General features: G+C 47.6%; 1 protein-coding gene across 7 annotated transcripts in view; it reads right to left on the bottom strand.

Moving 5' to 3' along the window:
* MTOR (mechanistic target of rapamycin kinase) overlaps positions 1 to 21759 on the bottom strand; it is a 158656-nt gene extending 136897 nt beyond the window's left edge. For 4 of the 7 annotated variants that reach the window (XM_073585057.1, XM_073585060.1, XM_073585061.1 and 1 more), the window contains exons 1-10: positions 21607 to 21759; positions 9095 to 9261; positions 6771 to 6879; positions 6354 to 6586; positions 6070 to 6270; positions 5739 to 5873; positions 4335 to 4529; positions 1294 to 1569; positions 915 to 1023; positions 469 to 655 (exon numbers count right to left, since the gene is read on the bottom strand). In XM_073585057.1, the coding sequence (XP_073441158.1) occupies positions 469 to 655; positions 915 to 1023; positions 1294 to 1569; positions 4335 to 4529; positions 5739 to 5873; positions 6070 to 6270; positions 6354 to 6586; positions 6771 to 6879; positions 9095 to 9232 (1583 nt within the window). In that variant the 5' untranslated portion in view covers positions 9233 to 9261; positions 21607 to 21759. The remainder of the gene's footprint in view (positions 1 to 468; positions 656 to 914; positions 1024 to 1293; positions 1570 to 4334; positions 4530 to 5738; positions 5874 to 6069; positions 6271 to 6353; positions 6587 to 6770; positions 6880 to 9094; positions 9262 to 21606) is intronic. The other 3 variants (XM_073585058.1, XM_073585063.1, XM_073585064.1) reach the window with 3 other exon arrangements.
* Positions 21760 to 24501: the final 2742 nt, after the last annotated feature.

Below are 24501 nucleotides of genomic sequence, written 5' to 3'. Positions count from 1 at the left end.
TATTAGTTAAATGTGGCATTTGTCTTATTTTTTTGTACACTTCTTTCTAGTATTTATACTCAATAGCGGAGTCATAACTATAGTATCGCCATACATCCTACATTATTGGCTACCAGAATGGATAATGGGGCCTAGGAGAGGGAAGTGGATACCTTGTATCAGGTGGGTGCATAGGTAAGAGCTACCCGTGGCACAGACCGTGGCCTGCCCATCAGCAGAGTCTACTATATGATGCATTTACAAAGACATTTTTTTAGGATTGATGCTCTATAACCAATTTTCTCTATATTAGGACACTTGTATAATTAGCAGCAGAATAATCTTTTAAAGATTTGTCCAATGCCGTTCGTTTCTGCAAGACATCACGACTGCACAAACCTGCCAAGACATGTGCACTCTGAAAAGAGTGGTGCCAGACAAACCCATTAAACTCCACCCTAGACAAACCGATACCATTGTAGCACTTACTTGTGAGCGAAATCCTTAGGAGGCAGAGCAGACTTCACATGTTCGAGGATTTTTGGCAGGTAACAACGAATCTCTGACCTTACAGCTACAGAGATGAGTCCGAGAGCCTGGAAAGCCACGGTCCGCTCCTTCTCTTTGCGCACGCAGCTTAGTAAGTGGCTCATGGTTTCGGGAAGGTATTGATCTGCTGTAAAAAGTTACACAAATTTACGGGTATTTAATGAGAAGTAAACAGAAAAAAATCAGAATCAGCAGAGCGCCCGCATTCATTGCTACGGAGCGAGAGGCACCTGGGGTCGGATCCATCTCTGAGCCAGCAACGAAGATAAACTGCAGAGGGTCCAAGAGGGTAGATGTCCACCAATCAGCGACTGATATCTGAGGTTTATCATTTTCTATGGTAGTAAAACTCTGTTACGTATTGCGTCCCCAAATATAAGCATTACCTGTGAAAGTGGAAGGTCTGAACGCTGCCAGCCGTGGGAGAACATTTAATATGCTCATCTGGATCAAAGGGTTCTTGCTACTCCTGCACTTCAGGACCCAATGACAAATCTACAAGGAAATTAGATATTTTTTGTAACTGGCAAAAAAAAAAAAAAAAAAATCTAACTGGCAAAGTGATTTATAAGGGGAAGACGACATTTCTTTTCCAATATTTTTATTGACAAATTTTAAAACCATACAGTAATGAGAAAAGTCTTTCACAGCTGGATATTATTAGGAGGGGTGGGGGGAGGAGGGGGACAGGACAGGGGGAGGGGGATGAGACAAGGGTAAGGGAAGAGGGGGAAGAGGGAAGGCGACATTTCAAAAATTCATTACCTGGTCAAACTTTTCTTCTATCAGTTCCCGACACGCACGACTTTCAACCAAGACAGACTTCTCTGGCATCGGAGCGGCTCCGTATCCCAAAATCCCGTGTTGTCCCGTGTATCCTAAAAGGCTCAGCAGAGCGTTTGTCGGCTGAGGCTGCACTGACTGGACGCCGGCAAAAGGGGTAATGTGGCGCGGCTTTAAGCCATAGGTCATAAGGTCCTTGCAGTGTTTGTCGTGGACGAGTTGCTGTTGTGTGATTTCCTCCATTTCATCTCGCAGCCGCTGCAAGAAGTGAAAGGTAATACATATATGTGACTAATATCAACCCACATGTAAGGAGAAGTCTCCCAATATAAGTGCATGTGTGAACTAAAACATATAGAGACCCATCGGGAAAAACTGCATGAAGACCACCCTGATGAAGGCTGATGCTGAAACTTGCAATGGGGTGGGCGCATCCTCATTGCAATCCCTGCTGGCCCCCGTTCAGGTACATCCAACATGAACAATATATATTTACTTATATGAGCACAAATATATTAAAGGGAAGGTGCCCCGATTTTATATTATTTGCAAAAAAGAGTAAGTTACAAAACGTGTTGTTTCAGGAATGTTGTACTAACTAGGATTTATGTTTTTTTGTAATAATGTTTTAATGTAGCCACTGGGCGCTGCCATTTTGATTGGCAGATCTGTGCACGACACATACAGTCTGCAAATATGGCAGTCCCTGGACAAAGGAGACAGTGGTCAGATGCCGACCCCACCTCTAGCATTGCAGCCGCATTAGCAGTGAACTGGGCACGCCCCTGTGGGCTGCACAATTCACTGCTGTAGGTATGGCTGGGCGCCATTTTACTGTAGCCAAGTGCTATCCCCTGAGCTCCACTTACCCTCTATCACAGGACCTGTTATGTCAGAAGCTGTACTGTTCACTTTTGGCATAACACGTCTTGTGTTGTGAGTACAGGCTGTAGATAAGGAGAAGGAGGACAGCAGAGGAGAGAAGCGCTCACTGGAGCCGGAGGAAGGAGAGTAGTGAGTGCGGGTGATTTACCTCCCTGCTCCTTTGTCCTGCTACTCCAGGCTCCGCACTGTGCTTCCTGCTCCACTGTGTCCTTCTGCTCTGTCTCTGCCTCCCCACTCATATACAGTCCCAGTGATCTCCGTAAATCTGGCACCTTCGCTTTTACGACAGCTTTTATGGCTGCCTGAGGAGAATAGTGACATATACAGGCCATAGTCTAGTGTATCGGTGGGAGGGCAGTTTCACCAGTGTGGGCATATCTGTAATCCTCTCCTGTGTAATACAGTCTGCTGAGCCGTGTATCTAATCCCCTCCTGTGTGATACTACTTGCTGAGCCGTATATCTAATCCTATCCTGTGTGATACTACTTGCTGAGCCATATATCTAATCCTATCCTGTGTGATAGTCTGCTGAGCCGTGTATCTAATCCCCTCCTGTGTGATACTACTTGCTGAGCCGTGTATCTAATCCTATCCCGTGTGATACAGTCTGATGAGCCGTGTATCTAATCCTATCCTGTCTGATACTGCTCTCCTGAAATACTCTGTACTGCTGTCACCCTGCTGGTTTTATGTGTGATCTACATGGTGGTATTGTGTATGATCTATATGGCGGCATTATGTTTGATCTATATGGCGGTATTGTGTGTAAACTATATGGTGATGTGATATTTATGGCGGAATTGTGTGTGAACTATATGGCGGAATTGTGTGTGAACTATATGGCGGAATTGTGTGTGAACTATATGGCGGAATTGTGTGTGAACTATATGGCGGAATTGTGTGTGAACTATATGGCGGAATTGTGTGTGAACTATATGGCGGAATTGTGTGTGAACTATATGGCGGAATTGTGTGTGAACTATATGGCGGAATTGTGTGTGAACTATATGGCGGAATTGTGTGTGAACTATATGGCGGAATTGTGTGTGAACTATATGGCGGAATTGTGTGTGAACTATATGGCGGAATTGTGTGTGAACTATATGGCGGAATTGTGTGTGAACTATATGGCGGAATTGTGTGTGAACTATATGGCGGAATTGTGTGTGAACTATATGGCGGAATTGTGTGTGAACTATATGGCGGAATTGTGTGTGAACTATATGGCGGTATTATGTGAGAAAACTATGGCAGTATTATCTGCAGAAAGGGGACCCATTCTAGGGTGGTTCTGGCTGAGCACCTGCACATGGGTCTGCGGTATTACAGGGGGCAGCATGACCTCCAGTTAGGTGCAGTCAGAGGAGGGCTGGTGAGGCAGTTGAAGAGAGGGGTCTCATTTTTATCGTTACTGTATGGCTCCATTTCCCCCTAGCCTGCTTCCCAGCTTCACCCCGGACTGCGCCTGTCGCCTCACTTTCACACATCGCCAAGACACGATGGAGAAGACAGGATCTGAGGAGGGGAATGGGGTCTTTGCATGCGAAGTCTGGATCAGAACAGGCCATCAATCAGCAGAAATGTTGACTGGGTTTCTGGGGAGCAGTGTATAAAAGAAGGCGCTCTATGTACAATCCCTGCATCGAGCAGGGTGCCCCCCCCATAGACTGGCACACTGCTCTCCTGAAATACTCTGTGCTTCTGTCACCCTGCTCCCAAAATTCTTGCTGCCTGCCATCCTCGGTGACTGTCTACTTGTCAGTAACTTTGCAGTAACGATCAAAATGGCTGCTCACTGTGTTCCTAAACGTCATCCTCTCTTTTCCCTTAGCAAACACCCAGAAGGGGAGGAGAGGAGTGACATCACACCCATGTCAGCAGATTCCACCTATAATTACTGCAGGGCAGTAATGTGAGCAAGTTGTACACTAGGTTTTTGTGTCAAATTTCAGTAGCTGCTCCCCCGAGTGTTAAAAAGTGGAAATGCCAAACTTTTTAAAGGGAATCTGTCATCAATTTTTTTGCCTATCAGCTGCGGCCACCGGCATCAGGGGCTTATCTACAGCATTCTGTAATACTGTAGATAAGCCCCTGATGTTACCTGAAAATGAAGAAAAATGAGTTAGATTATACTCACCCAGGGGCGTTCCTGGTCCGGTTTGGGTCCGGAGGGAGTCGCGGTCCGGTCCAGCGCCTCCCATCTTGCAGCGATGATGTCCTCTTCATTCCTGACCGTCGCGGCTTCGGCGCAGGCGCATTGCTCTGCCCTGTCGAGGGCAGAGCAGAGTCCTGCAGTGGACAGTCGCAGGACCTCTTCCTGATGACAGATTCCCTTTAAAATTATTTTAAATATTTTACTAAATTATAAACAAATGATAATATTTAAGAAAATGTAAACATTAATTCTTTAAATTTTTTCAATTGCTGAAAAAAAATTTTTTTGATGCCACCTTCCCTTTAACATCTAATTTGAACTTTTCGATCTACTTTTAATAGAAGCAAAGATTTAAATTGACTAGTATCTGCTTATATTAGGTAGTCATGAAATATAGCACTTTACTAATCCTATTAAAGCTTAGGCAATTATATTCATTCATTCATCCGGTATTCATGCACTGCAGCACACAAATAGAGTGTACATACAGTCATATGTATTTAATAGTGGGTTAACACAATCATACTTAACGCATTGCACTTTTTTATATATCCCACATTCTTCCCGTATAGATGGTATTTCCAGCACTATAGGTGTTTGACATGCAACCTGTATGAATATATAATTTCTTAATATCTGCTTGTCACTTGGAATAGTGCCCGCTTTTTCTCCTGGTTGTTTTTCTTACCCTTTTACACCAAAATTGTTGATCAATAAAATATTGTACTTTTTTTCACCACTACTATTGGCCTTTTTTGGTCATTGTTCTTTAGTCCCGGTCTTCGTGTTTGGTGTCTGCGCACTCGAACTGGCCTGGAAAATCGTATTGCCAGGTCAGTTTTACCGTATAGTGAACGTGGTAAATAAAAAAATAAAACTATTGTGAAATTGCACTTTGTTTTTTGCAATTTCAATAAACTTGGATTTTTTTTTCCAGTGCATCACATGATAAAATGAATGATGTCATTCAAAAGTACAACTTTAACCAGAAAAAAATAAGTCCTCATACGATCTATGTGGACGGAAAAATACACAAAAAAAAGTTATGGCTCTTGGAAGAAGGGGAAGAAAAAACAATCGCTACCACTACCCTATTTGAGTTGTTCTAATGTATGCTTTTAGAGTGCCCTCCTCCTTAGCCTTCCTGCTTGCAGTTTCCCATGGGGTGGTGCGCTCCTGAATGACTGACCGGCAGCATGGTCCGAGTGGTGGGAAGCAGGGACAGAGTCAGTGCTAACCATGTCCAAGCGCTTGCTCCTTGCCAAAAACAATGGCCGCCGATGACAGACCGCAATGGTAGTCAATAACTTAGGCAACAAGCAGATAATGAAAGAATTACTTTGCCAGAGTTGCATATGGCATTCCTCCAGCACCTTTCCCCATTACCTCTCCTTCAATGCTGCTGATTCTCACTAACTCATTGATAATCAGGAGGGCCCCGTGGAGCCGGTCGTCACGGTTCATTCCTTTCTCCTTGTATAACGTCTCATCAAATCCTCTCTCGGCTTCTTCATACGTTTGCTGTACAAAAGACGAAAAATAAAGAATTACATACGATAGATCAAGCGTGAGCCCTTTCTGGCTATGTTGCTTTATTTTGTGGCTAATTAAAGGGGGGGTCCTGGATGATAAAAACTTGATCTTAAAGCGCACATGTATTAACCTAATAATTTGGTATACCCAAATGTGATGTCCAATATGAAGAAGTGAGACGTACCCTGTACCACTGCGGTTTCTGCAGCTCCTTGGGTTCCCGCTGTGTGGTAAGGATAAGACAGGCCCTCAGAGCGGCCACGGCCCCCTCCCTAATCGCTTGCTTGGGGTCCCACACTCCATTGAAGATGTTGTCGAAGAAAGGCTGGACCTGCTGAAAGAAAAAGGTGGGAGCGCTGATGGCCAGCTCCCGCAGCACCAGGACCTGCAGAGAAGACAAGATGTCAGTACCGAAGGCCAACATCACAAACTGTCTACACAGACTGCCGTAATAAGAAGCGAACTCACCCCTGCATGTCTGCGGAGTTCGTTGCGTTCAGGGCCCATCCACTCCAAGGCACGTTTCACCTCAAACTCTACATACTCCGCAGTGAACGTGTCACCAGCCATGGCAAGGCGTCCCATCGCTTTGGAAGCCATCTCCATGACGACCGGGTCACTGAAGGGCAGCAGGTTACGCAGGTAATTGGCAAATCTGCTGATTCGGGTGGAATTTCCGCCCTCCACTCCCATCAGGCTCACTGTGAAGGGACAGAAAGAAATCCTGAGCAACCACTGACTGATTCCAGGTGATGGGCTACACCGGGGTCTAAGGAGATAAAGCCCATCTGACAAGAAAATCAGAACGGTGATTGGTGGTTGCGGTAACATGGATGAAGAGAAGAGGATGGGGGTCGGCAGCCTAAAAGGAGACCCTCTCTGTACCTATAGCCAGAATCCCTCCTTTCCTCTCGCTCGCGTCGGAGCTGGAAACAAACTCGAAAATGAAATGATTCAGCTCATCGTAGAACTGCGTGGCCTCTTCCGGGGTCACCTGGAAAACGACAGAAGGGAGAAGGGTAAATGGAAAACACGGCACCGATGGAGAATAAAACCAGGGGGAGAACTACAGCAGAACTCTGCTGCAATCTACAAGTCCCAGCATTCATGAGGACCCTGCACCTATCAGGGAATGTTTGACAACGATAGTCCTAAAAATAAGGGGTATGAAGGAGACAAGGGACAACCCAGCTCCAACACCCTAACGCAAGCTCAATAACATATAATACTTAGGAGAAGAAATACAAGAGCACGCAATAAATTCCATGTAGAAAAATATAAATTTTTTATTATTAAATAGTTTACAAAAAATGGATAGCAAAAAATGTGTTCATAAACAATTTGGACAATAAATCCCATGTACCGACCAAATCCCCTCCAGATGGAAAACCAGGTGGGAGTATATTGAAGGCCTCAAATCATGTCTAAGAACTAGGTATCACCCCAGCAAATATGAAATCCATAATCACAGTAGCGGTAACTGGTATTACCAGTATCAATACACGCTAGCAGCGGAGATCAAAGTGCTGGTGGAAATAATAGATGACCATCAGAAAAATGCCACCAGCAGTGGACCCCTTCCTCCTCCCCTCCCTGGTGAGTTGTTATTTATTTGATTCTGTACTGCTGCCAGCGTTTTTGACTATCACTGGCAGTGTATGCTTGGCACTTGTATCATTAGTCACTGCTTCCATGATTACTCATTTTACATCTGCTGTGGTGGCATTTTTCTGATGGTCATCTATTATTTCCACCAGCACTTTGATCTCCGCTGCTAGCGTGTATTGATACTGGTAATACCAGTTACCGCTACTGTGATTATGGATTTCATATTTGCTGGGGTGATACCTAGTTCTTAGACATGATTTGAGGCCTTCAATATACTCCCACCTGGTTTTCCATCTGGAGGGGATTTGGTCGGTACATGGGATTTATTGTCCAAATTGTTTATGAACACATTTTTTGCTATCCATTTTTTGTAAACTATTTAATAATAAAAAATTTATATTTTTCTACATGGAATTTATTGCGTGCTCTTGTATTTCTTCTCCTAAGTATTACCTATCAGGGAATGCTGGGAGTTGTAGTTTTATCATAGCTAGGGAGGCAGCAATAGGAAGTCGGATCATCAGTATCAGTGGGCGAAAATCCATGTTTTACGTGGAAACCACAGGACAAATGTAAAATGAAAACTAAGGGTCTGTGCGCAAGTTGCGTTTTTTTCAGCGATTGTCACTAAACCTGGATTTCCTGATGCCAGCAAAATTAATGAGATTCCTGAAGTCTCACACACTTTGCTTACTTTTTCCCATCAGGTTAGGCATTTTGCAGCCGCATGTAGTAAAGCACATGCGCAATAATCCCCTGCAACGTCGCAATGTGACCCCAATAACTGATAGGGGCGCACAGCCTTTACTGTGCCATTTACTCCATGAAACATGTCGCAAATCTGGCACAAATCCATCAACACTCGTAAATGTTATTGTCGGCGGCAGATTTTGTTAAAAAGTGCGTTCCTGTTAATGAATCTGTGGCGTAATAGACTCCTTTACCCAGACTGGGACGATATACGCATCGCTTACCAAACGTGAGACGCAGAAAGACATTATATTAGGGTTCGACTTGGAAGGATTTACTCTGCACAGAGTGAACAAACTGACCAAGTATTCAGTATTCACACCCCGGCATCATCTACTGGATGTGGGGCGGAAAGACAGACAAGGCGCAGAAAAGAGAGAAACACACAGAGGAGGGCGCACACAGAGACAAGGAGACGGGGGAGGGCGCGCACAGAGACAAGGAGACGGGGGAGGGCGCGCACAGAGACAAGGAGACGGGGGAGGGCGCGCGGCGAGAGACGGGGGAGGGCGCGCGGCGAGAGACGGGGGAGGGCGCGCGGCGAGAGACGGGGGAGGGCGCGCGGCGAGAGACGGGGGAGGGCGCGCGGCGAGAGACGGGGGAGGGCGCGCGGCGAGAGACGGGGGAGGGCGCGCGGCGAGAGACGGGGGAGGGCGCGCGGCGAGAGACGGCGGAGGGCGCGCGGCGAGAGACGGCGGAGGGCGCGCGGCGAGAGACGGCGGAGGGCGCGCGGCGAGAGACGGGGGGAGGGCGCGCGGCGAGAGACGGGGGGAGGGCGCGCGGCGAGAGACAGTTTTCCTCATTACTGTCCTCGATCAACCGCGAGTGTTACGACGCCTTAATTCACTTACTTCTCGCAGCTCGGTGGTGACATAATGCTGCAGATCCTTGGCGGCCTTTGTGCGAGTCTCTTCGTTTTTGCTCCTCAAGCCGTTGGCTATTTGCTGCAGCATCGTCATGATGCCGGACATGTTGGCGGTCGCAGTCATGATTGCGAAACAGGACGGGCATCAGATTCCTGGGGGACCAAAAAAAAGCAGAAACTTATGTCAGCAGGAGGCACAGGACAACTTAAGAGACCATTTCAGGGTCCGCACTACCCCAGATTGATATACATTAATCTGCAGGTTATTAGCATTATGATGCCGTACGGCCGCCGCACTGAAAGTGAAGAAAGGCCAAGATAAAACCCCGGCTGCTTCTCCTTCAAACGTTGCGAGGTCGAGAAAGGAGCCTGCGCCTCAACATCTTCCCTGAATTGAGCAGACAAAAAAAGAAAGCCGCCACCCACCATCCTCCACGCACAATAAACTCAGTCCTATAGACAATGATTGGGGCATGCACACCTCTGCTCCATTCATGAGCAGACTGTACAAAGTCTCCTACTCTAGGGTTCGCGGAGGACTGGACCCTCAGCAATTAGCATGTTATCCCCTCTCTCAGGAATAGGGTAAAAAAATGCTACTCCAAGAATAACCCTCTAGGACTAAGGACTCGTTCACACAGGGTGATGGTGGCCGTAAAACGATCGGCTACATATTTGCTGGTCGGTGGTTGGATAATCCTTTCACAACATCAGACGAACATGTACAGCACAAATCGGATGCAGGTGTATGGAGTCCGCTGCATACCCCACAGGTCACGGCTGTGTGTTACAGTCAGGACCTGCCTCTAACAATCGCCGCCTGCCATTGTTAACCTGTTAAATGCTGCTGTCAAAAATCATTCAATGCGCCCATCATGCCTGTGATGTGATCGCCGGTCTCCAATGGGTTGCTATGACACCTGGGGGTCCGCTGAAGACCCCCTGTCTGTGGCCGAGCTTCAAAGAAGACAGTGATTGCTGTGTACAGTAGAAGCGATCTGAGGATCACAGCTTCAAATCCCTTAGGCTATGTGCACACGTAGCAGAAAATTTCTGCTTAAAAACCGGACTCCCTTCCCAGAAACCACGCGTTGTTTTCTGCGCGTTTTTTATGCAGTTTTTCTCCGCGCGGTTCCTGACACATAGAAAAACGCCAGAAATGCGGAAAAATCCGCGAAATTAATGAGCATGCTGCGTTTTTTTACCGCAAAGCGTTTTTTTCGTGGTAAAAAACGCATCAATATGCACAAAAAGTGCAAAATGCATAGAAATGAATGGGAAGCTTATTTTTAGCGTTTTTTGAGCGGATGTTTTGGCACATCCGCTAAAGAAAACTGTGTGTGCACACAGCCTTAAGAGGACGAACAAGGACAGTGAAAAGAAAAAAATATGTAAGAAAATAAACAAAACATAAAAGTTGAAATCACCCCCCTTCCTATTAAAAATAAAAAAATACACATTTGGTATCACCACATTTAGAAAAGTCCGATCAAAATATAAACATAATTAACTCAATTGGTAAACACCAATACTTGGTCAGTTTGTTCACTTTTTGGACACTGCAATACCACAAAAAATTGCTTTAAAAGGGAATCTGTCATCAATATTTTTGCCTATCAGTTGCAGCCACCGGCATCAGGGGCTTATCTACAGCATTCTGTAATGCTGTAGATAAGCCCCCGATGTAACCTGAAAGAGAAGAAAAATGAGCTAGATTATACTCACTTAGGGGCGGTCCGGGTCCGGTTTGGGTCTGGAGGTGCCTCCCATCTTGCAGCGATGACGTCCTCTTCATTCCTGGCCATCGCGGCTCCGGCGCAGGAATGAAGAGGACGTCATCGCTGCAAGATGGGAGGCGCCGGACCGGACTGTGACTCCCTCCGTCCGGACCCGGACTGCCCCTGGGTGAGTATAATATAACTCATTTTTCTTCTCTTTCAGGTTACATTGGGGGCTTATCTACAGCATTACAGAATGCTGTAGATAAGCCCCTGATGGCGGTGGCTGCAGCTGACAGGCAAAAATATTGATGACAGATTCCCTTTAACGAACGATCAAAACGTCACATCTATCCCAAAATGGTATCAATAAAAACAGGATTTTTGGGTTGCTTACCGTAAAATCTGTTTCTCGGAGCCTTCATTGGGGGACACAGAGACCATAGGTGTATGCTGCTGCCACTAGGAGGCTGACACTATGCAAAAAAAGGTTAGCTCCTCCTCCGCAGTGTACACCCCACCGACCGGCAGGGATTTCCTCAGTTAGTGAGAAGGCAGTAGAAGTAACAGAATAGATTGAAAACAGAACAAACAACTCAACTGTAACCATTCAACCAAAGTAACAGGAGCTGTAGAACATGGGAGGGTGCTGTGTCCCCCAATGAAGGCTCCGAGAAACAGATTTTACGGTAAGCAACCCAAAAATCCTGTTTTCTCGTTTGCTTTATTGGGGGACACAGAGACCATGGGACGTCCAAAAGCAGTCCCTGGGGTGGGAAAACAAACTTCCATCAGGCCAGCGGACTCACCACCGCGGCCTGCAGAATCCTTCTACCTAGGCTGGCGTCCGCCGAAGCGTGGGTGTAGAATTTCACAAACGTGTGAACCGATGACCATGTTGCAGCTTTGCAAAGCTGCAGCGCGGAAGCTCTGTGGCGTACCGCCCAGGAGGCACCCACCGCCCGAGTAGAGTGGGCCCTGATCCCCGGAGGGGCTCCGCAACGCTTAACTCGGTAGGCTTCCAAAATTGCCGATCTGATCCAGCGAGCAATAGTGGCCTTTGACGCCGGGAGACCTTTCCGCGCCCCATCTGGAATAATGAAAAGAGACTCTGTCTTTCGCAAGGAAGCCGTCCTAGACAGATAGACTCTTATTGTCCTAACCAGGTCCAGCTTGTTCAAAGACCGCTCTCGGGGATGAGTTGGACTCGGACAGAAGGACGGTAGCACGATATCCTCATTGAGGTGAAACGAGGACACCAAGTTCGGAAGGAAGGAGGGCGGAGGCCGCAGAACTACCTTATCCTGGTGAAGCACCAGAAAGGGAGCGGCAAGAAAAAGCTGCCAATTCCGACACGCGCCTGACGGAGGTGATGGCCACCAGAAAGGCCACCTTCCAAGAAAGAAGAGAAAGGGAAACTTCCCTGAGAGGTTCAAAGGGAGAACCTTGCAGAACCTCAAGAACCAGATTAAGATCCCATGGATCCACGGGCGCCCTGTACGGCAGAACCGTGTGAGCCACGCCCTGAAGAAAGGTCTTGACTTGAGGACGGGAAGCCAACGTTCTCTGAAAGAAAATGGACAGCGCCGAAACTTGCCCCTTCAAGGAACTGAGGGCAAGCCCCGCTTCCAATCCTGCCTGGAGAAAGGCTAGGACTGAAGGGAGCGAAAAGTACATGGGCGCGATGTCATTGGTCTCACACCAAGTGAAATAGGCCTTCCAAGTACGGTAGTAGATCTTGGAAGATGATGGCTTTCTGGCTCGGATCATGGTCTGAATTACTTGGTCGGAAAATCCAGCTCGTTTCAAAACCTCGGTCTCAACAGCCACGCCGTTAAATTGAGCGGCCGAGAATTGGGGTGGCAAATCGGACCTTGGGACAGCAGATCTGCTCTGTCCGGAAGCTTCCAGGGAGCGTCCGCGAGAAGATTGACAATGTCCGCGAACCAAGACCTTCTGGGCCAATTCGGGGCGATGAGAATGACTGGAATTCCTTCTGCCTTGATCTTCCTCAACAGCTTGGGAAGAAGAGGCAGAGGAGGGAACAGGTAGGGAAGATCGAACTGGGATCAAGAAACGGCCAGGGCGTCGGCGCCCACTGCCAGAGGGTCCTGAGACCTGGACACGAATTGTGGGGCTTTCCTGTTGAGGCGAGATGCCATGAGATCTACATCCGGGGTTCCCCACCGAAGGCAGAGCCGATGAAACACCTCCGGATGTAGGGACCACTCTCCCGCCGTGAGACCCTCGCGGCTGAGAAAATCGGCGGCCCAGTTGTCTACGCCGGGGATGTGGACCGCGGAAATTGTCGGAACGGAAATCTCCGCCCAAAGAAGAATTTTGGACACCTCCGCCAGGGCTGAGACACTCCGTGTTCCCCCTTGGCGGTTGACACATGCCACTCTGTGGCATTGTCTGTCTGAACCCGAACAGGCAGTCCCTTGAGAAGCCTCTCCCAGTGAACGAGAGCCAGATGGATCGCTCGAATCTCTAGAACGTTGATCGGTAGTGCTGATTCCCGATCCGACCATCGACCCTGAACAGTGTGGTGGCGGAACACTGCACCCCAGCCGAGGAGACTGGCATCTGTGTTTACTATCTGCCAGTGAATGGGAAGGAAGGATCGACCCGATAGGATGAGAGGTGACGTCAACCACCAGTTGAGAGACCGCTTGATCCGGCATGAAAGATGGACAGGGCGATCCAGGTACAGAGGCGACCTGTTCCATCTCGACAGAATGGCCTGCTGGAGAGGTCTGGCGTGAAATTGGGCAAAGGGAACCGCCTCTATCGCCGCCACCATCTTTCCCAGGACCCTCATGGCTGTACGGAGGGACGGGGATCGTGTGATCTGCAGCGATCGTACCTCCTGCTGCAGGGAAAGGATCTTCTCTTGAGGGAGAAAGACCCTTGACTGACGAGTGTCGAACAGTAGGCCTAGAAAGACCAAACGTTGGGTAGGAACCAGACAGGACTTTCTCCTGTTGACGATCCACCCGAAATTGGAAAGAGTGTCCAGGACGATTAACAAACTTTGGTGAGCCTGTTGAAATGAGGGAGCTTTGATCAGAATATCGTCGAGGTACGGAAAAAGAGCGAGACCTCTGAATCTCAACAAAGCCATCAACGCAGCCATGATCTTCGTGAAGACTCTGGGAGCGGTGGCGAGACCGAAGGGCAGTACGATGAATTGGTAATGGTGCTGCCGAATCGCAAAACGCAGAAACTTCTGATGTCCGGAGAAGATTGGAACATGTAAATAGGCATCTTGGATGTCTATTGAGCACATGAATTCCTGCTCCTCCATGGAAGCGATGACCGAGCGAAGCGACTCCATTCGGAAGTGGCGAAGGCGGACTCTCTTGTTGAGCAGCTTGAGATCCAAGATGGGACGAACTGCGCCGTCTTTTTTCGGCACTACAAACAGGTTCGAATAAAACCCTGTGAAGCGCTCCGATTCGGGAACGGGCACAATCACTCCAGAACTGAGAAGAGAGGCGATAGCCGTAGAGAACCCCGGGATCAAGGCTGGATCTTTTGGAGGCCGGGATTCGAAGAAACGATCCCGTGGAAGAGAGACGAACTCTATCTTGTATCCTGAGGATACGACCTCCCTGACCCAAGCGTCCTCTACGGAGGCCAACCAAACTTCTCTGAAGAAAAGAAGTCGACCTCCCAATTGGAAGGGCCCCTCGGGTGCCCGACGATAGTCATGCTGATGTAGACCGTCCAGATCTAGATCTGGACGGTCTGCCCTGGGAAGAGTGGCATCGCCAGGAAGGAGTGGGTCTGAAAGAAACTTTCTTCCTATCCTGGCGTGCCTGCGGTCTCTGTTGATTGGAGGAGTTGTCCGCAGTATTGAAACGGCGGAAAGTCCGAAAGGGTCGAAACTGACGACTTAGTGGAGGTCTGAGAGGCTTGGACTGAGGGAGTAGTGAACTCGTGCCTCCGGTGGCGTCCTTAATAATCTGGTCCAATTGGGACCCAAAAAGGCGCACCCCTTGAAAAGGCAGGTTAGTGAGGGACTTTTTAGAAGACAAGTCCGCTTGCCAGGCCTTTAGCCAAATAGTACGTTGAATTGCAACTACGTTGCTTGACGCCTGAACTGCGCAGGATGCTGCATCCAAGGAAGCGGAAAGAAGATAGTCCCCCGCATGGGAGATCTGATTGGCGAGATCGGCCAAACGCTCCGGTTGCGCCTTATCTAGGATGCCCTGACGGAGGTCGTCTGCCCACATCGCTATGGCTTTTGCTGCCCAGGATGAAGCAAAGATTGGACATACCGCCGCTGAAGCCGCTTCGAAAGCAGACTTTGCCAGGGATTCTATAATCCTGTCATTAGAATCTTTTAGGGACGCCACGCCTGAAAGCGGGAGAACCGTGTTATTGGAAAGCCTGGACACGGGCGGATCTACCGAGGGAGAAGCAGACCAGTCGTCCGTGAGCTCCTTAGCAAACGGATAGAGTACGCCGAGACGCTTCCCTCTTTGAAAGCGTCTGGTCGGATCTTCTCTTTCCCTGGTAAAAATCTTTCCAAACTCGGAATGGAAAGGAAATACCCTGGAGGGAGTTTCTGCCCGTCTGAATGAAACCTCCTGATCTGAGGATTTCACAGGGGATTCAGCAATATCGAAGGTATGATGGATCGCTGCAATGAGGTTCTGCACTGTGACCTTCATGTTCGCATCCTGGTCTGAATCCAGCTCTAAAATCCCCTCAGATGACCTGTCTGAAAACGCTTCACCTGACTCGGGAGAGGAGGCCCGAGAGGGAGGTTGCTGAGACGGGCTATGCGGTGAGATGGGGCTAGGAGAGGATTCCGGCTGGGGATCTCGCCTGGGTCGTTTGCGACTAACGCTGGCTGACTCAGATGGAATCTCTTGGGACCTGCTGGGTCCTGCCGAAGTGTCCAGGGGCAACTTATCCAGAACGGCAACTAGGGATTGAGACACCTTGGTGAGGTCTGCCACTGATTGAGATAGAGAGGAGGCCCAGCCAGGCATGGGGGGTTCACTCTCACCTGGGGCCGTAGATGGCTCCTGGGCAGTTACGATCAGATTTCGAGTTAGACATAATGAAAACCTGAGGTAGTGCCGGAAGGTTGGGGGACAGAAGGCAGAGAAGGGTCAGTCTGCAGTGCAGAGCTACTCACGGACCGGTGTCCCCAAAGCACAGGCTGCTGGATATCCGGAGATGTGCGTCCGGCTGACAGGCTGTGAAGATGGTGCCTGCCTGTAGAGAAGCGAGCGTCCAGGAGAAGGGGAAGGGCGGAGCTCGCCGCAGGTTTACCCAATCGCTGCCCTCTGGCCATAACAGGCTGAGCAGAAGGAAAGGCGGGGGGAGGGCCTGGGGAGAGCAGGAGAAAAGCCCGCTTAGAAGAAAGGGGCGGAGGGCGTGGCCGCGACGCTGCAGTAGGCCCGAACAGAAGCCGGGGCCTAAATTAGTTGCGGCGGCCGCCTGTCAGCAGGGGGTCGGCGCGGAGGTCGGGACAAGGACGCCGCCGCTGGAAGCCGCTTCCCAGCATGGAAGAAGGGGAGGGAGAGGCCCTGTGCTCTCTGTCACCAGAAAGGGGGGGAGGGAAGGGGAAGAGCGGAGGGCAGCAATATAAGGATGATGTGGGACCCCCTGTCCGTCGTGAATGGGCAGCCAGGTAAAATAAAAAAGGCCATACTCACCCATCCCCGATCCATTACCTGGATTGAAGAGCTCCTGTGTCTCCTCCAACCGACAGGCTCTGGTAGGCGAGTGGGTGGGAGACTGGCGACAAAGACCCTTGGAGTCGCTGGCACGTCTTGGTGTCGGCGTCCGTCTGGGCTGCTGGCCCTGTCGCGGAGAACTGCAAGGATACGGGGTGGCAATACACGCCGTACTCGCAGACTCCATGTGGGAGTACAGATGTGACTGTTCACTCTGTATCCCTCCGTAGAACCTGTAAAGGAACGACGCACGACGAGGTAGATATGGGTCTAATGAAAGACCCGTGTCCACCTCCTACTGACACTAAGCTAAACTGAGGAAAACCCTGCCGGTCGGTGGGGTGTACACTGCGGAGGAGGAGCTAACCTTTTTTTGCATAGTGTCAGCCTCCTAGTGGCAGCAGCATACACCCATGGTCTCTGTGTCCCCCAATAAGGCGAACGAGAAAGCATTTTTTGATCCAACAAAAAATAAGCCGTCACACAGCTCCATCAACTGAAAAATAAAAACATTACGGGTCTTGGAAAATGGCGACAAGACAAAAATGTTCTGATTTATTTCCACCACTACAATAATTGAATAAGCTGAACGTGTTTGGGTCATCGTAATCGATTGGATTAGTCGAATCGTACGCTGAGGTCAAAATATTCGCTGTAAAAACTATTCCAAAAAAACAACGTCAGAATTGTGGGTTTTGTTTCACAATTTCTTCGCTTCAGAATTTTTTCCCGTACACTATGTGGTAAAACGAATGGTGTCAATCAAAAGTACAACTCGTCCTGCAAAAAACACAAGCCCTCATATGTATATGTGGACAGAAAAATATAACTTACGGCTCTGGGAAGGAAAAAAATGTAAAAAAATGCCAAAACGGAAATTGGCATAGGCGCCGGTATTCTGGGCAGCACGTTTATGCAGGATGATATGCTGCCGAGAACAATGATCTTTAAGCCTGCTTAAAAATTATTTCACCTGATGAACAAGCGGTTTTCTCGCTCTCGCATTAACCGACCACTGTAAATGCACCTAAGGCCGGGGTCACACTAACCGACGCAAAATACGGTCCGTAGTTTACAGGCGTAATGCGGATGAATGACCCCTAAATAGTGCTCCGTAGGTCATCCGTAAGCAAGGTGTGGTTGCGTATTTTGCGCATGTCAGCATCCGTATGTAATCCGTATGGCGAGATTTTCTCGCCGCCTTGCAAAATGGACATATAATGGAGCCCTATGACAGGGTTTGTAACAGAAACAAAATATAGACACATAGAATGTATATATATATATATATATATATATATATATATATATATATATACACACATACACACAAGTCATTGAGGTAAACATATATATTTCACAGAGTTCTTCATAGCAGAATAGCCGCTAATTAAATTGCCGGCTTCTATCAAATAATTCCCCAACCCGACATGAAATGACACATGGTTTACATTCAGTAAAGCATTTCATTTCATGTTTTTTAATATGTCCTTGACTAATAATTAGATGAGGGTTTGTGTGCAAAATTTGGGAGTTGTAGTTATTTTAAGGGGTTAATTCTTTGTTAAAAAATGCATGGGCTTCCCATTGCCCTATATTGGTGGCGAATGGGTTAATCTAACAAAGGGCTAATGTCACCTTACAATCGAATGGTGACATTAACCCTTTGTTATATTAACCCACTCGCCACCAATATAGGGCAATGGGAAACCCACGCATTTTTTAACAAAGAATTAACCCCTTAAAATAACTACAACTCCCAAATTTTGCACACAAACCCTCATCTAATTATTAGTCAGGGACATATAAAAAAACATGAAATGAAATGCTTCACTGAATGTAAACCATGTGTCATTTCATGTCGGGTTGGGGAATTATTTGATAGAAGCCGGCAATTTAATTAGCGGCTATTCTGCTATGAAGAACTCTGTGAAATTTTATATATATATATATATATATATATATATATATATATATTCTATGTGTATATCTCTATTCATTCGTTTCTTTATTAAACCTGTCAGTGTGAGTTTACTGTATAGCGCACTGAATTGCCGGTTTTTCTAAAAGACACCGGGTGCGTATTTCTCGCAAGTCACATGTGTGGTCCGTGTGTAATCCGTATTTTTTGCGCACCCATAGACTTGCATTGGCGTATTACGGGCATAGTACGCTGACAATCGTAGCATGCTGCGATTGGCACGGACCGTAGAATACGCCCGAGAAATATACGGCTGTTGGGAGCTGCCCCATAGAGAATCATTTGTCCGTGTGTAATGCGTGCTTTTAACGCCTCTCACTCGTCCGTATTCCTCGCCAGTGTGACCCCGGCCTTAGGAAACCTTGAGGACAGGAGGAGGAGAGGCCTGTAGAGACTCAGGCCTTGTATGTATGACCCTTGGAGTCAATAAGCCCAAGATGCCTCCTGTCCTGCACACTGAGGGGGAGGGCTGTGTACACAGCATTGTTCTACTCCGCAGGGGGCGGCAATGTGCAAACAACCCTGGCAGACTGGCAGGAGACTGAGGGCTTTGTCTATTTGTAATGCAGGAATATATTGAAGGTGGGCTCCAAGAAACGATTATCCTGCAGTGTGAACAGGCAGCAAAATGCACTCGTTCATAAGGTGAAATGGTCTTTTGCATTGCACAAAAGATCATGGTTCTCAGCAGCATATTGCTCTGTGTAAAGCGGAGCTGCGCTGCTGAGAGCAATGGAAGCCTACGTGCAGTGATTGGCCTATCGCTGATCATTCATCGCACGTCCGGATGACGGGCAAACAGGTAGCTGCTGCATCACGCGGTGACCATGGACCTGAAGATTCCCAGACCTAGAAACTGATCTCATAGAGAAAGCAAGAACACAGACTTTGCCCATACTGTGGTGGCGACTGCTCATGATGGACGACCTCCTGGTCAGGGAGATGTGTGGTGTCTCCTGATAGGTCCCATTGAAGACCCCAGTGTCGGCCACACGATGGGTCTCACAAATCGGTCACTGCACAATACACTGCAGTGAATCGTTCACAAGATCAATAGTCAAACTGGATCCACTGTGACCTTCCTAATAAACCAGGATCTGGTCTGCGATCCGCACATTTACTGCAGAGATCACTGTACAGGAGTCCGGTCACCACACACACCGCCAGCTCCAAGCAGCCCCAACCCCTCAGAATCACAGAGCGGAAAACATTCCTCGCCCTCCTGTAAAATATAGGGTCAGTGTGTATATATCTATGTACAGTATATACTGTATGTTGTGTATATATTATATATAGGGTCAGTGTGTATATATCTATGTACAGTATATACTGTATGTTGTGTATGTATTATATATAGGGTCAGTGTGTTTATGTCCGGTATATATGGTGTGTATATATCTATATTATACATAAGGTCAGTGTGTATATATCTATGTACGGTATATGGTGTGTATACATTATATATATATAGGGTCAGTGTGTATATATCTATGTACAGTATATACTGTATGTTGTGTATGTATTATATATAGGGTCAGTGTGTGTATGTACGGTATATATGGTGTGTATATGTCTATATTATACATAAGGTCAGTGTGTATATATCTATGTACAGTATATACTGTATGTTGTATATAGATTATATATAGGGTCAGTGTATGTATGTACGGTATATATGGTGTGTATATGTCTATATTATACATAAGGTCAGTGTGTATATATCTATGTACGGTATATGGTGTATACATTATATATATATATAGGGTCAGTGTGTATATATCTATGTACAGTATATACTGTATGTTGTGTATAGATTATATATAGGGTCAGTGTATGTATGTACGGTATATATGGTGTGTATATATCTATATTATACATAAGGTCAGTGTGTATATATCTATGTACGGTATATGGTGTGTATACATTATATATAGGGTCAGTGTGTATATATCTATGTACAGTATATACTGTATGTTGTGTATAGATTATATAGGGTCAGTGTATGTATGTACGGTATATATGGTGTGTATATCTATATTATACATAAGGTCAGTGTGTATATATCTATGTACGGTATATGGTGTATACATTATATATATATATGGGGTCAGTGTGTATATATCTATGTACAGTATATACTGTATGTTGTGTATAGATTATATATAGGGTCAGTGTATGTATGTACGGTATATATGGTGTGTATATATCTATATTATACATAAGGTCAGTGTGTATATATCTATGTACGGTATATGGTGTATACATTATATATATATATGGGGTCAGTGTGTATATATCTATGTACAGTATATACTGTATGTTGTGTATAGATTATATATAGGGTCAGTGTATGTATGTACGGTATATATGGTGTGTATATGTCTATATTATACATAAGGTCAGTGTGTATATATCTATGTACGGTATATGGTGTATACATTATATATATAGGGTCAGTGTGTATATATCTATGTACAGTATATACTGTATGTTGTGTATAGATTATATATAGGGTCAGTGTGTGTATGTACGGTATATATGGTGTGTATATGTCTATATTATACATAAGGTCAGTGTGTATATATCTATGTACGGTATATGGTGTATACATTATATATATATATAGGGTCAGTGTGTATATATCTATGTACAGTATATACTGTATGTTGTGTATAGATTATATATAGGGTCAGTGTATGTATGTACGGTATATATGGTGTGTATATGTCTATATTATACATAAGGTCAGTGTGTATATATCTATGTACGGTATATGGTGTATACATTATATATATATAGGGTCAGTGTGTATATATCTATGTACAGTATATACTGTATGTTGTGTATAGATTATATATAGGGTCAGTGTATGTATGTACGGTATATATGGTGTGTATATGTCTATATTATACATAAGGTCAGTGTGTATATATCTATGTACGGTATATGGTGTATACATTATATATATATAGGGTCAGTGTGTGTATGTACATATATGGGGTCAGCTCGGGGCCTCTCCCCACCCCCCAGCCGCCATTACCCAGCTGACTGACCTGCAGCTATGAGGGGCGAGGAGACGCACACAGAGCACGGAGCCACTTACCGCGACCTCTGCACCCGCCGGATTCTCCCGGTCACCTCACCGCCATTCCGCCGACCGTCCGAATCCTTCTCCGCCCGCCTGCCCCTAATGGCAACTTCCGGCGATCGATAATGATCCGAGCAGAAACATCCGCCCGAGGTAGAAACGTTCCTGGGAATCTTCGTTCCTGAGATACGTGTCCTCTGTACAGAGCAAGTGAGAACACTCTGTGCAACCACCTGCCCCTTCCCCCCACAGGTGCCCCGGTCATACATGTGCCTCCCACAGGTTCCCCAATCATACATGTGGCCCCCACAGGTTCCCCAATCATACGTGTGCCCACCACAGGTGCCCCGGTCATACATGTGGCCCCCACAGGTTCCTCAATCATACGTGTGCCCACCACAGGTACCCCGGTCATACATGTGCCTCCCACAGGTTCCATAAACATACGTGTGCCCACCACAGGTGCCCCGGTCATACATGTGGCCCCCACAGGTTCCCCAATCATACGTGTGCCCACCACAGGTGCCCCGGTCATAAGTGTGGCCCCCACAGGTGCCCCGGTAATACGTGTACCCCCCACAGGTGTCTTGATCGTAAGTGTGCCCACCACAGGTGCCCCAGTCATATGTGTTCCCCCTCACTTGTTCCCCGGTCATATGTGTGCCACCACAGGTGCCTCGGTCATATGTGATCCCCGGTCATACGTGTGCCCCCCACAGGTGTCTTGATTGTATGTGTGACCCCCACAGGTGTCTTGATCGTATGTGTGCCCCCCACAGATGCCCCAGTCATACGTGCACCACACACAGGTGACTTGATCATAAGTGCGTCCCCAACAGGTTCCCCAATCATACATGTGCCCCCCACAGGTGCCCCAGTCATACGTGTGCCTTCCACAGGTGCTCCGGTCATATGTGTACCCCCCACAGGTGTATTGATTGTACGTGTGCCCCCCACAGGTGCCCCAGTCATATGTGCACCACACACAGGTGACCTGATCATACGTGTGCCCCCAACAGGTGCCCCGGTCATACATGCGCCCCCCACAGGTTCCCCGATCATATTTGTGCCTCCCACCTGTTCCCCAATCATACGTGTGCCCCAACAAGTGCCCGGGTCATACATACGCTCCCACAGGTTCCCCGATCATACGTGTGCCCCCCACATGTGCTCCGGTCATACGTCTGCTCCCCACAGGTGCCCTGGTCATACGTGTGCCCCCCACAGGTGCCCCGGTCATACGTGTTCCCCCCACAGGTGTCCCGATCATACGTGTGCCCCCACAGGTGCCCCGGCCATATATGCACCACAAACAGGTGCCCCAATTATACGTGTGCCCCCCCCAAAGGTGCCCAGATCGTAATTGTGCCCCCACAAGTGCCCTGATCATGCGTGTGCCCCCACAAGTTTCCTGGTCATACTTGTACTTCCACAGGTGCCTGGTTGTACGTGCGTCCCCACAAGTGCCCTGATCATACCTACACCCCCACTCATGCCCGTTTGCACACGTGCCCTCACAAGTTTACTGGTCATACATGTGCTCCCACAAATGCCTCAGTGTTCTCTGCTCCACCATTGTCTTCAGCTGTGCCCGAGAGCCATCGGTGACGGGGTGGAGGGGCACCTTGGGGAATCGGCCTGTGTGAAGGATTGCACTGTTGGGGCAGAGCCCACCCTGAATGTATGGAGTGGGCTCAGGAGCTGTTATACCGCTGGTACCCAAGTGTGACCAATTGGAGCTTTACCTCTTAGATGTCACTTTTATATGTGATAGCGGCATTTCGTCTTCTTCCTCATCTTCATAGATGGATACTGTCGGATACAGCCTGTAAATACCAGCAATTTGCTGTTTTTTAAAATTTTCAGCCGCTCTTGAGATATTTAGGCTATGTGCACACGGTGCGGATTCACCTGCAGGTTTTTCCACGCGGATCCGCAGGTAAAGTGACTTGCGGTTTTCCTGCGGTTTGACACCTGGACAATGGAACAGGTGCCAAACCACTGCGGAATCTGCAGAAAGAATTGACATGCTGCAGTTTGTAAACCGTGCGGAAAAAAACGCAGCGTGAGCACAGCGTTTTTGAAACCCCATAGGGTAACATGGTACTGTACCATGTCTGCGGATCTGCAAGGCCAAAAACGCTGCGGAACTGCAGCAGAATCTGCAGCGTGTGCACTCACCCTAAAGGCCCCGTCACACTCGTCACCGATTTTGTGACGTTATAGCGATATTGCTAGCGATATCGCTGTATCTGATACTTACCTCCGACCGGCTCCCCCGCTGCTCAACGCTGATCGCGCGAGAACGTCCTGGACCGTTTCTCGTCATCCGCTTCTTGCTGGGCTTCCTGTGGCAGCGACGCGTGGATACGGGCGGGAGGACATCTTCATCGCCTCGTCTGGCAGGTAAGTAACGACCGCTGCTATGTCGCTGGTGAGATCTTCCTGTGTGGCAGCTCACTAGCGACCACTTAGCGATGCACCAGCGATCCTGACCGCGTCATATCGTGGTCGGGATCACTGGTGCATCGCTAAGTGTGACAGTACCCTAAGACTTTTATTTACAGCTTGTTCCCTTGGAGACCGACCACTGCTGCTAGACAGCAGGACATGAGCGGTGCTTGTAGCATCTTCTCTATTGAGCTTGTAAGCGCTGCTCTGAAGCTGCCATGTCTGGAGTACGCGGTTACCTCCTAACTTCGGCCAGCTTCTGTTCTGTGTTTACTTGTACAAGCTAGACAGAAGCAGTGGTCGGTCTCCAAGGCAACGAACTGTAAACAGTAAGTAAGAAAAGTGATTATCTCAAGAACGGCTGAAAATTTTTACAAGCAGTAAATTGCAAAACTACTAATTTTTAGAAGAACTATCCAACAATATCCTTCTATGAAGAGTGCATTAGAAACGAGCCCC

Source organism: Dendrobates tinctorius, unplaced genomic scaffold (assembly GCF_039654945.1).
Source record: "Dendrobates tinctorius isolate UK_male_01 unplaced genomic scaffold, ASM3965494v1 ptg000086l, whole genome shotgun sequence".
Taxonomy (NCBI): domain Eukaryota; kingdom Metazoa; phylum Chordata; class Amphibia; order Anura; family Dendrobatidae; genus Dendrobates; species Dendrobates tinctorius.
This window is presented reverse-complemented; position numbering and strand designations above follow the sequence as displayed.